Below are 12,905 nucleotides of genomic sequence, written 5' to 3' on the forward strand. Positions count from 1 at the left end.
CACACACAGACACATAGACACACACACACACACACACACACACACACACACACACACACACACACACACACACACACACACACACACACACACACACACACACACACACACACACAACCAAGGGTTGAAAACACTTTCTCTACTCCCCTCTCTGAGGCATAATAATTCATGCCATTCTTGTGTTTGTGGACTGGGTATAATACCGTTTTAGTAAGAGGCTAGCAATAGCCGTTCACTTGCACTAGCCTAGCTCCACCCATCTCTGGAATTACAAGGACTGTTTGGACTCTGACTAACTGGGAAATAGGGTCTAATGTTAAAAATACCGGATGGGTATTTAAGCAATCACATCTCGGAAACAACATGAACATACCATACATATTGTGCTTAAACATGCATGGCTTCCCATACCTGAGATAACAAGCCTAGCATGAACGTGGAAACGTGAAGGATTGTGGGTATTTTGTCATGGCAAGGATGCAGCAAGTGCAACCTTGAGAACTCTAAGAAGAAAGTGCGTGGGAGACTTCTAGAATTCTGAAGCACTCTTCTCTTTGGAACAGCACGTGAAGTGAAATGGGGTTACTCATACTAGCAAGGATATCAGACATTTCTTTGAGAAACAGCCTCTGTTTCAGTTCAGCATTTTGCTATGAATTTCATATGAAATGTAATAACTGTCAGAGGAAGTGAGATACAGGCAGGTCGAAAATAACTGAGTGGAGAAATATTCCCACCACCACAGCCATCCAGGACCACAAGACACTATTTTTCATCACATTGTATTACAATGCATGAAACGGATTAAGTGAATTAAGTAGTCCCCCCGTTTTACCACATTTCTTCCTGTCATAATCTCTGGTCCTATCCTCAATAAAAGGCACAAAAGGCAAATAAAATGTTTGCGGAAAACCTCCCCCCAAAAAAACAAAAAACAAAAGATTCACCATGCTGGTGTTGAGGTTTTACCACATTTCTTCCTGTGATAATGTGTAGTCCTATTCTCAATAAAAGGCACAACAGGCACATAAAATGTTTGCAACACAAAAGCACACTGTTCACCTTTGCAGAGTGTAGGTCTATTGACCTTCTTCAAGGATTCAACCAGATTCTCTGCAAATGTGAACAGTGTGCGGTAGCGTTCTTGTCGCAAACGTTGAAGACGTGGAGATGTGCCAGAATTGTACAAAATGGAACCATAAAATGTCTGCGAAAAATAACAAATAATATAACGCAACAAAGTCTCACCATGCCGGTGTTGAGGTTCTTGTCGACGCGGCAGAAGGTGTGCGGCGCCACCTCCGCTTTGCTGGGCATGAGCAGCGAGATGTCGGTGACGCCCAGCGTGTTGAGGGCCTGCGAGTCGGGCGCGCGGCGGTAGATCAGGAAGGTGCGGTGCGTGGTGGGGCTGCCCGTGCTCAGGCTGGCCGAGCGGCCGTACGGGGTGTGGTCAATCATATCCCAGCCCGACCTGGACGGCTCCTTGCCCTCGTACAGGACACTAAAGTGCAGACAGGAAAGATATGAAGATATTGTTACATTACACGACAGGACACTATGGAGGCAGGAACAACATTACATTACATGACATTACATTACAGGGCACTACAGTGCAGACAGGAAAGATATGAAGATATTGTTACATTACACGACAGGACATTATGGAGGCAGGAACAACATTACATTACATGACATGACATTACATGACATTCACCATGTCCCAAACTGACTCGGAAGGCTCCTTGCCCTCGTACAGGGCACTACAGTGCAGACAGGACAGGTATAAAGATCCTTACGTATTATTCATTCATTACATTAAATTACATTCATGCCGTGTCCCCAATCCCTGTCCCCTAACCCCATCCCTGTCTCTGTCCCTGTCCCTGACCCTCATCCCCTGACCACCATCCCTGTCCCATGTCCCCCGTCCCCGGTCCTCACTCCAGCTCCTGTTCCCTAACCCCTGTCCCCCATCCCTATCCCCTATTCCCAGTCCCTATCCCCCATCCCCTGTCCCTCATCCCTGGTCCTTGTCGCCCATCCCCTGTCCCCCATCCCCTGTCCTCCATACCTGGTCCTTGTCCCCTTTCCCCTATCCCTGGTCCTTGTCCCCTGTCCCTCATCCCTGGTCCTTGTCGCCCATCCCCTGTCCCCCATCCCCTGTCCTCCATACCTGGTCCTTGTCCCCTTTCCCCTATCCCCTGTCCCCTACCCCTGTCCCCATCCCTGGTCCTTCTCCCCCATCCCTATCCCCTGCCCCTGTCCCCTATCCCCTGCCCCTGTCCCCTATTCCCAGTCCCTGTCCCCCATCCCTGTCCCCCATCCCTGGTCCTTCTCCCCTATCCCTGTCCCCCATCCCCTGTCCTCTATCCCCTGTCCCCCATCCCTGACCCCTATCCCTGGTCCTTGTCCCCTATCCCCTGTCCCTCATCCCCTGTCCCCAATCCCCCATCCCTGTCCCCCGTCCCCCATTCCCAGTCCTCACCCCAGATATCCATCTCCCATCCCCTGTCCCCGATCCCCAGCCCCCATCTCCCATGCCCCATCCCTGTCCCCCATCCCTGGTTCTCACCCCAGCTCCACGATGGGCGGCTTGTCGTGTCCTCGTCGGTAGCAGAGGAACATGTGTGGGTTGTTGATGAGGCCGGCGCTGAGCTCAGCCGGGTGGCCCCCCAGCGTCTTCTCGATGCAGGTGAAGCCCTCGGGCACGTCCTCCCCCAGCCCCCGCGCTATCACCACCACATCCGTCACCGGCTCCACCGGCCGCCCTCCTACAGTAGAGTAGAACAGAACAGAACAGAATAGAATAGATTAGAATAGCTGTTGTTATCATATTCACATACAGAATTTACACAGCACAAATTTCACTTTGAGTGTGTTTATATCCAGTTCAGTATCCCGAATATGAGGCTTATCTCAGATATGATCAAATTAGGATAAGGTGCTTATATGAGTTTAGAGCAGTGTTTCTCAACCTTTTTTTAGGCGAGGCACCCTTACAGTTCATGAAAAATTTCAAGGCACCCCAAACCAATAAGCCATAACATGGCATCGCATCCAATACCACAAAAGCTTAGAAAAGTAACACATTTGAGACGTCACACGACCTACGTTCAAAGTTGCAGCTGACTGGGGCGACCTATATTTACTTTATTGTGCAAAAATGGCAGATAAAAGATTCCACTGACTAGCATTAACTTACCAATTTAGACAAAAATGTATTATATTACATAATTAATTCATCAGCCACGTTTCCGCGGCACCCCTGAGGGGGGCCCGCGGCACCCCAGGGTGCCCCGGCACCCCTGTTGAGAAACACTGGTTTAGAGAGTTAAATCCCGGTCTACGTTCTTGGCCGTTATAGAATTCTCTTCAAATGCGTGTAGCCTGGAAACCTGCAACAACATTCTATGGGAAGCCTTTCCATGCATAAATATCCCAGTGACTCTCAGAATACTGCACTTAGCATATCCCGATTTCGCAAAAAACAGAATAAGGTCTTATTATCTGGGATACTGAAGTCGGGAAAAGGTGTTAACGTTCAGCCAAATTCGGCATACTATCACATTTGGGATACTGAACTGCATATGAACACACTCCTTTGGGAGATTGAAAGCACTCACTTCAGTGCAGACATTAAAGTGACATGCTGTTCAACACAATGGGTTACTTACAAAAGGTATATAAAACAATATTAACATCATAGTATAAGTAACGGATGCCAAATAGCAGAGTTTAGGGGTAGAACGTTAGTAAACCTCCCTTCCGAATCCTCAGATACGATAGCATTGAACCAGAGAGAGTAGAGAGAGAGAGAGAGGTTCCATTGGCCCATTGTTTCCGGGTTCTATTATTGCAAGGGGGAGGTGGGGAAATCCCCCTTTAGGCAGACCTAGGCAGAACTAAGGACTGTTCTATTCAATGCTAGGAGCATTATGACACGCCCCTTTAGGCAGACCGGAACCTGGTCACGTTAGGTGCCCATAGAAACCTATTATGTTGGCATATCTCTATACTTAAAGAATCTCTGATTGAACTACCTGGACCTTAACACAGTGGTACTGTACTGTGCCTCCCATGCCGAACTGGAGCGTTGACTAGACAATCACGGGTTCGAACCCCGAATGGCGAATTTGCACAGACTGATCTTGACTATGGAAGAATAGAATAAAACACTACGAACCTCTAAGCTAGAATAAAACACTACTAACCTCCACCTCCTCGATTCTGCAGCTGCTGTCCTCCTCCTCCTCCTCCTCCTCCATCCTCGTCCATGGGGGTGCTGCCCTCCACCAGGCCTGCCACCACAAAGTAGTCCACCAGCTGAGGGCATTTCTCCTCAGTCATGCCGGCTGCTAGCCCACGGCTGCGGAGAGGGAGAGAGCAGAGGGAGAGAGGGAGAGGGAGAGCGAGAGAGAGGGAGGTACAGAAAGAGAGAGAGGGAGAGAGAGAGGGGGTGGTGGGAGGGAGAGGGAGAGAGAGAGACAAACAGAATTTAAATGAATATTTTGTTACAGACTCAAGGTTTCATAAAAACATAACTTAGAAAAGCCAATACAAGTAAAGTAACGCAAGTACAGTAAGGCAAATGCCAAGAGAGGCAGAAAGAGGGGCAGGGAGAGGGAGAAAGACAGACAGAGTGGGCAGAGAGAGAGAGAGGGGGGGGGGCAGACAGAGAGAGGGACAGATAGAGAGAGGGGGGGGGAGAGAGACAGAGGCAGAGATTATCAGTGGGAAGTGATGAGAGATAGACAGAATGTGAAAGAAGGCATAAAAACAGGCTGAGGGGGACATGAAGGGTAACACACACATCAGGGAAGAGAGAATGACGACAGGAAAGGAGAGAGTAGATTGAGAGAGAGAGAGAGAGGGGGCATGTTAAGACCTGACAGAACAAACACCTGATCACACAGAGGCATGTTTACAAAGGCGTTCCTTGCTCCTGTCTTGCATGTCAACAACCTTTTCTTGCTTTCATTTAGTAGTGTGCAGTCTCACAATATCAAATTGTGAAGAATAAGAATGAGTAGAAAGTCGTCAATCTTCCAAAGTGGAAAAATAGATCGCCTTGGAGTGAGGAGGCTGATAGAGGATTGTGATTTTTTTTTTTTAATCGAAATCTGTATTTTATGTTAAAAAAATGTGATATTTGCCATATCGCCCACCCCTTCTTTCATTACAATATGACAGACTAGTTAATGTGTAACTGTTGTGTATGGCTCAAACTAAACAGAATGCTTGCATTCCAAAAGCTTTCTTCTGTAATACCAGTCCATAGCTGCATTACAGCAATACTAAATAAATACATTTCTGTTGTTTGGGACCTGCTTCACTCTGTAGGGTCATTCCATGTCAATTCCCATGATTACCTGGAATCTCCCCAGGTGACCCTCCTAGATTTGCACAGACAGGTACCTTTTGATGCCATCTGAAAGAATACCAGGTTTTTCCATTCCTACCTCTAATAGTTTTGGAGATGAGGGGCCAATACTACAAAGCTGGTTCAGGAGTAGATAGGAGGTAAATCATCTAATAGAAGAGCCTGGAGTGCCCATTTTCAAGAAAGAGTATAGGTCTGAGGTGGTGATGAGATGAGCGTGAATACTTAGACATGGAATGACCGTGTATGCTAAACAGGGTTCTCTTTCTAGAATATTTCATAAATGTATCTTTGCTCAGTGTCAGGACCCAGTCCTAAAACAGGACACAGTCATGATGTAGGTACCGTAGCTCTTATTCATCAGCTTGCCAAAAGCGAAGGCCAGGTTAGCACCTCACCTCAACTTCCACCTTACTGTGAAATACGTCAACAGACTCCAGGCTCTCTGTTTTACTCACAAAGTCAAGCGCTTACAGTACACTACAACCACAGGTTTACTTGCAAACACCCACACACAATCACATACTGAACTCACACACATCATCATACACAACCACATACTGTACCCACACACATCGCCATGCCATCTGACAAGCTGTTTTGTTTTTCACAGGATACACTGTAAAGAAATGGTCTTCTCTCCTCTCCCTATGGTTCTTTTCTACTTTCTCAACACCTCTTCCTCTCTCTTCCCTCCTTCCTCTCTCTCTTCTTCCCTCTCTTCCTCCCTTTCTTCTCTTCTCTTCTCTCTCTTCCTCCCTTTCTTCTCTCGTCCCTCTCTTCTTCCATCTCTTCTCTTCCTTCCCTCACTCCACTCCTCTCTTCTCTCCTCCCTCTCTTCTTCTCTATTCCCTCCTCCCTCTCTTCTTCTCTCTTCCCTCCTCCCTCTCTTCTTCTCTCTATTTTCTCTTCCCTCCTCCCTCTCTACTCTCTTCCCTCCTCCCTCTCTTCTTCCTCTTTTCTCTCTTCCCTCCTCCCTCTCTTCTTCCCTCTCTTCCTCCCTCGCTCCACTCGTCCTCCCTGCTGCTGCAGCTATCCCTAGACAGGCCACTAGGCATAGGTATTTGTGGGAAGGCACTTTACGGGAGCGTTTCCATGGTACCATTTAATAAAGCTGCTCTAGAGTGGCGGGCCGGGCTGGCTGTAACTGAGTTAGATGCTTTTGTGTGCATGGCTGAGGAGGAACAGCGAGCAGTGAGTGGCCATACATCAGTGTGTTTGTTCGTGTCACCAGGGCCGCTGACAGCTTTGGCTGGGCCCAGGACAAAGTCACCTGAATGGGCCCCCCACCCAATGTATATTACATTACATTACATTACATTACACTTAGCTGACGCTTTCATTTATTCAAAGCGACTTACAGTTACTATTATTTTTCAGGGTATTTGTTACAGTCCCTGGAGCAATGTGGGGTTAGGTGCCTTGCTCAAGGGCACTTCAGCCATGGATGGAGATATAGGGAGAGGTCAGGGGGGATTCGAACCTGCAACCCCTAGATTGAAAGACCAACTGTCTAACCACTAGGCCACGGCTGCCCCATATATAATGTAAGTAATGCCTATTTCTGGGCCCCCTTTCGCTCTGGGTCCAGGACAAGTGACCCCTTTGTCCACCCCCCCTTGTCAGCTTCCCAGCGCGTCACCAAAATTGATGTCTGATTAAACTGAAGTACACGGCAGGGGGCTCTGGGGATGGGAGTGAGGGAGGGATGGAAATAGGGCTGGGCGGTTCTGGAAAAAATGTGTATCACAGTTTTCTTGATGAAAATTAGTATCACGGTTCTCTGCTCGATTTTTTTTTTCATAAGCGGTGATTTCCCCCCACATCTCAATGTTTCTGAAGAAAAGGCTGAAATTAAATTTTAAAATGAGATAAAATCCTGAATTTTAATTAATCTCCATTTCTATTTTAATCACTTTTTTGGAATAAAAAAAAAAAACCCTTCTCTAATCAAAAAGTGAACCTTCAGTAGGTGAAAACTGTTATCACGTTTTTTAACGGTTGACTGCCCGGCCCTAGTTGGAAACATCGTACACTGTTATGTCAGCAGTGCATACCAATAGGAAAAAAACTGAAAAACAGAAGGAAAAAAAACTATAGGACGGGCGAAAAAACTGGATTACATAACCGTCTTGACGCAGCTGTATGAGAGGATTTGAGATTTGTGGTGGTCAGCAATCCTCTCTGCCTGGTGTTTCCAGCCTGGCGTGATTGATGACTGGAAATGACCAGTGCAGTGGCCTCGCTCAACCACCTACACTCGTCCACACCACCCGCCACCCCCCATACACACACACACACACACACACACACACACACACACACACACACACACACACACACACACACACACACACACACACACACACACACACACACACACACACACTCGTCCACCACCCCCCCCCACACACACACACTCGTCCACCCCCCACACACACACATGCTCCACCCTCCTCTCAACCATCTATACTGTGATCCAGATCCAAACACACACTCACATCCTCCCCTCCCTCTCCTCAACCATCTCCACTCATACACACGCCACCCGCACACACACACACGCTCCACCCTTCTCTAAACCATCTACACTGATCCACCCCCCCCCCACACACACACACCCTCCCTCTCCTCAACCATCTCCACTCATACACACGCCACCCGCACACACACACACACACACACACACACACACACACACACACACACACACACACACACACACGCTCCACCCTCTTCTCAACCATCTACACTGATCCACCCCCCCACACACCCTCCCTCTCCTCAACCATTTCCACTCATCCCCACCCTACCCACCCACTCATACACACACACCTCCTCCTCCTCTTCTCCTTTTCCTCTTCCCACCATCCAGTGGCCATGCCTGTGAATCCCTCCCTCCCTCCCTCCCTCCCTCTCCTCGACCCCCCCCCCCCCCCCCCCCCCCCCCCCAGCCACACACACCACACAGACACACACACCAACACCACACAGACACACACAGTCACCTCTTCATCTGTTCATTCTTCCCCCCTTCCCCTCTGTACCCTCCCTGTCACAGGCGCATCTGCTCAGCAGGCTAGTAGGCAGGCAGTCGCTTGGGGCCCACAAGCCTCTAGATCAAGGGTGTCAAACTCAAATTGACTGAGGGCCAAAATCGGAATATCGCGGGCCGAACTCAAAATTTATTTTTAATAAATGAACTAAAAGCGTGCAGGCACACACTTAATACTCATAGATAAGTCTCATACACACTGGCACATGTTGTATTGTGTATGAGTGTGAGCTGTGTCATTGGCCTGGGCCCGCTCATACTTCTGTGACGCACCAAATTTCATGTTCAAGTCATGTTACACAATACATTTATGGTGTGGGCCAACTGTAATACACATTTGAAATGATCTCGCGGGCCGAATAAAATGACTCCGCGGGCCAGATTTGGCCCCCGGGCCTGAGTTTGACACCCCTGCTCTAGATGATGAATAACAGCTCACGCTTTACTACAGTAATGGCGATTTTGTTTGAAATGTTCATTCCTTTGAGTTTTCGCATGGGGCCCCAGCTGACCCTAGAATCGCCTCTTCCCCGTTTTAGAACCCCCCCAACCCCCCAACCCCCCTGCCCTCCACACATACCCACCCCCTCTCTTTCTCCATTTTGCCCTCTTCCCTGCCAGTGAACCCCATATCTATGTTCATGGGCCCAGTAGCATGCAGACTGGAACTGGCTCATCACGCCCACATAAGGCAGGGCAGCACATGAGGGGAATGAGTGAGTGAGCAAGCGAGCGAGCAAGTGAGCGACTGTGTGTGTGAGAGAGCAAGCGAGCGAGTGAGCGAGCGAAAGTGAAGAATGAGCGACAGAAAAGAGCCAACTCAGTCGGATGACAAACAGGAAGTGCTCAAGACCAACACACTTCCCGTCACTCACCATCAACGTCTATGGTGTAAATGTGTGCGAAAGCATGTGTGTGTGTGAGTGTCATGACATGAGAGACAGTGCACTGCCACTGACTCCAACCCCAGCGACCTCCAGAACAAAAGACTGGATAGCACAGAATTTGAATGTGTGGGCTGCTCAACAATAAGGGTGCCTTGAAATATGAAATTGTCCCATATTTAGACACAAAAATATGAAACAGGACACAATTTTGTTAACATACAGGAAATTGCACAGAAATACAACAAGGGGAGGGCACCCACACTCCCCGCGAGAATAAGGTGTCCCGTATTTTTCCCCACAGAGAGTTGGCAACACTGCACAATCTGTACCATTGTTCTGTACTACTTCATGCTTTCTTATATGGTGAACTGTGCAGTTATCCAATACCTAGAAAAACAGCATCAAAGGGAGTGCTGCTTCACTTGGTCACTTATCCAACTCTAGTACAAAAGGGTACTCTTTAAAAAAAAAACATGGCCGTCCTTACTTAAATGTAAAAAGCCTCTACTAAAATCTGGTTACAAGCCTACTCGTTTCGACACATTGTCTTCATCAGTGCTTCATGACGTAGAAAAATAGACTTATTTAGTTCTGGTCATGACTCATGTGTCTCATATGGGGAGACTACAGAAGATGATGCATAATACAGTGCCCTCCATAATTATTGGCACCCCTGGTTGAGATGTGTTTTTTAGCTTCCAATTATTATTATTTTTTTTCTAAATAATATGGGACCTTAATGGAAAAAAAGAGAAAAATCCAACCTTCAATACAAGTGCATTTATTCAGTGGGGAAAAAATCCCACATAAAGAAATAATTATTTGACATCAAATAATGTGTGTCACAATTATTAGCACCCCTGGTGTTAATATTTTGTACAACCCCCTTTTGCCAACAAAACAGCACCTAATCTTCTCCTATAATGTTTCACAAGATGGGAAAAGATCTTCAGCCATTCCTCTTTGCAGAATCTCTCTAAATCATCCAGAGACCTGGGTCCTCTCCTCTGTACTCTCCTCTTCAGCTCACCCCACAGGTTCTCAATGGGGTTGAGGTCAGGGGACTGAGATGGCCATGGGAGGAGCTTGATTTTGTGTCTGGTGAACCATTTCTGTGTAGATTTGGCATGTTTAGGGTCATTGTCTTGCTGAAAGACCCAGTGACGACCCAGCTTCAGCTTTCGGGCAGAGGGCAACAGATTTTGATTTAAAATGTCCTGGTATTTCAAAGCATTCATGATGCTATGCACCCTAACAAGGTTCCCAGGGCCTTTGGAAGCGAAACAGCCCCACAGCATCACTGACCCACCCCCATACTTCACAGTGGGTATGAGGTGCTTTTCAGCATGCGCATCTTTCGTGGTACGCCAGACCCACTTAGAGTGTTTGTTGCCAAAAAGCTCAATCTTGGTCTCATCTGACCAAAGCACACGGTCCCAGTTGAAGCCCCAATACCGCTTGGCGAACTCCAGACGCTTGCGTTTATGATTGTGAGTGAGGAAAGGTTTTCTCCGTGCATGCCTCCCAAACAGCTTGTTGGTGTGTAGACAGCGCCTGATGGTTGATTTGGAGACTTTGTGACCCCAGGATGCTACCATTTGTTGTAATTCTGTAGCAGTGAGCTTTGGAGATCTTTTGATTTCTCTTACCATCCTCCTCACTGTGCGTGGTGGCAAAATAAACTTGGGTCCTCGTCCAGGCTTGTTTACCACTGTTCCAGTTGTTTTGAACTTCTTAATTATTCCTCTCACAGTGGATATGGGCAGCTGCAGTTGAGTGGTAATCTTCTTGTAGCCTCTGCCTGACCTGTGAAGGTCGATGCACATCTGCCTCACTTGTATGCTGTGTTCCTTTGTCTTTCCCATGTTTAAGAGTGGATAAGAGAAATGGCCTCGGTGTCACGTCATATTTATACCCCAGGGAAACAGGAAGTGATGAATTACTAATTAAATGTTCCTACATACTCTGGTAAACTTTGTAAACTACTGTAGAAATGACAGAAATGCTTCAATTATATTTATTTCCTGGGAATTGTTAAGGGTGCCAATAATTGTGGAACAGATGATTTAATGAAAAATAATTATTTTTTAGTCAGGGATTTTTTTATTTTCTTACAATTCATTTGAGTTGAAGGCTACATTTTCCTACAATTTTCAGTGTGACAGTATTCTTCTGCAATAAACACTGAATTTATTTTAAGGCTTTTAACACATCTCAACCAGGGGTGCCAATAATTATGGAGGGCACTGTACATGTGAAAGATATTTTGTGAGTGCAGCCCTATGGGGGAGTCAACAGCTGTATGGGATGGGATCTAACCTTACCCTGAAACAGACGACTCTACTCTTATCTAACTAGTATGAACTATAAAAAAGGAAAAATACCAAGGACGGAGGGCCGGAGGGCCGAAACATGTTGGAGTTTTTTAAAGGTTTACTGTAATGCCATGCAATAAAGGCTTCTTGTTTTTGATAGATGAGAGTGCCTTGGTATTTTTCCTTTTTCAACTTCTACATTTGCCCATCCAAAGAGTACCTTTTTTGAGTCCAGGAAGCGCTCTTACAACAAAGACTTTTTAGTATGAACTATATTAACACGGGAAATCAAACTGCACGTTAAAAAAAAAGCAAAGCTGCTTTCTGCTGACGACGGAAAATAGCATTTTGGGATCCACCCTTTTCCCGTCCATTTCCCTTTACAAGGTCCCCTTTTTTTTGGACTGTCATCAAATCCGACAGAGATTCAGCGAGAGGACATAAAGCTAGCAGATGACATACTGCTAACAGGCTACCATCCGGTCATCACGAAACAGAGGTTTGATTAGGACTAACGCGCATTAGCACTACCATTACCATTCTCAGCCACACAACTAAACCGGCCACTCATCTGTGCGTGTGCTACAGCAGTGATTGATAAACTGTGGGCCCTGAAGGTATTGCGATTGGGCCTTGAAATCATTTTCCGAAAAAATCTAAATAATATTTGTGTGTGTTGTTGCTGTTCACTATTTAATTGAGTTTTATGGCTTATTGGCTCAGAGGTGGGCGTTGTGAAACGTGAAAATTTTAAGTGGGACCCAGGTTGGAAACAGGGTTGCCAGAAAAATGCTCAAAACCTGCCAGGAAGCACTAAATCCCGCCCAATTTTATTAATTTCTATGGACCAAAATCCATTTTTACCCGCAGACGGCCATCCTAAACAGCCAAATTGGGTGGGAATCCGCCCACTCAGGCAACACTGGTTGGAAAGGGTTGGGAACTCCTGTGCTACAGCATGGTGCGGTTTGGATCACTGACATTTTTAGCAGCAGTGGTCAGGTGGTGCAACCACAGCTAATGCCACTTTTGCATTAGTTAAATTAATGAGTTTAAAAAAGTTGTAATTAATGTACAAGCAATGAGGCTTTTTACATAATCCAGTGAGACAAAAAATATTAAATTAAGTCAATAACACTGGCTGTGGTTACACCACCCTAACGTCTGCTACTAAAGAATGTTAATGAGCCCTTCATGCCCAGGTTGACTAGGGTTGGCAACGGGACACTTCATTCTCACGGGGGGGTCATCTACTTCTTAGATGCAAT

At 46.7% G+C, this 12,905-nt stretch overlaps 1 protein-coding gene across 3 annotated transcripts in view; it reads right to left on the minus strand.

Annotated features, from left to right (window-relative positions):
* LOC134448950 (DENN domain-containing protein 4B-like) overlaps nt 1-12,905 on the minus strand; it is a 72,704-nt gene that overhangs the window by 42,422 nt on the left and 17,377 nt on the right. For all 3 annotated transcript variants that reach the window (XM_063198660.1, XM_063198659.1, XM_063198658.1), the window contains exons 2-4: nt 4,212-4,366; nt 2,573-2,771; nt 1,249-1,501 (exon numbers count right to left, since the gene is read on the minus strand). In XM_063198660.1, coding sequence (XP_063054730.1) covers nt 1,249-1,501; nt 2,573-2,771; nt 4,212-4,347 — 588 coding nt within the window. In that variant the 5' untranslated portion in view covers nt 4,348-4,366. The remainder of the gene's footprint in view (nt 1-1,248; nt 1,502-2,572; nt 2,772-4,211; nt 4,367-12,905) is intronic.

Source organism: Engraulis encrasicolus, chromosome 5 (genome assembly GCF_034702125.1).
Source record: "Engraulis encrasicolus isolate BLACKSEA-1 chromosome 5, IST_EnEncr_1.0, whole genome shotgun sequence".
Classification (NCBI taxonomy): Eukaryota; Metazoa; Chordata; class Actinopteri; order Clupeiformes; family Engraulidae; genus Engraulis; species Engraulis encrasicolus.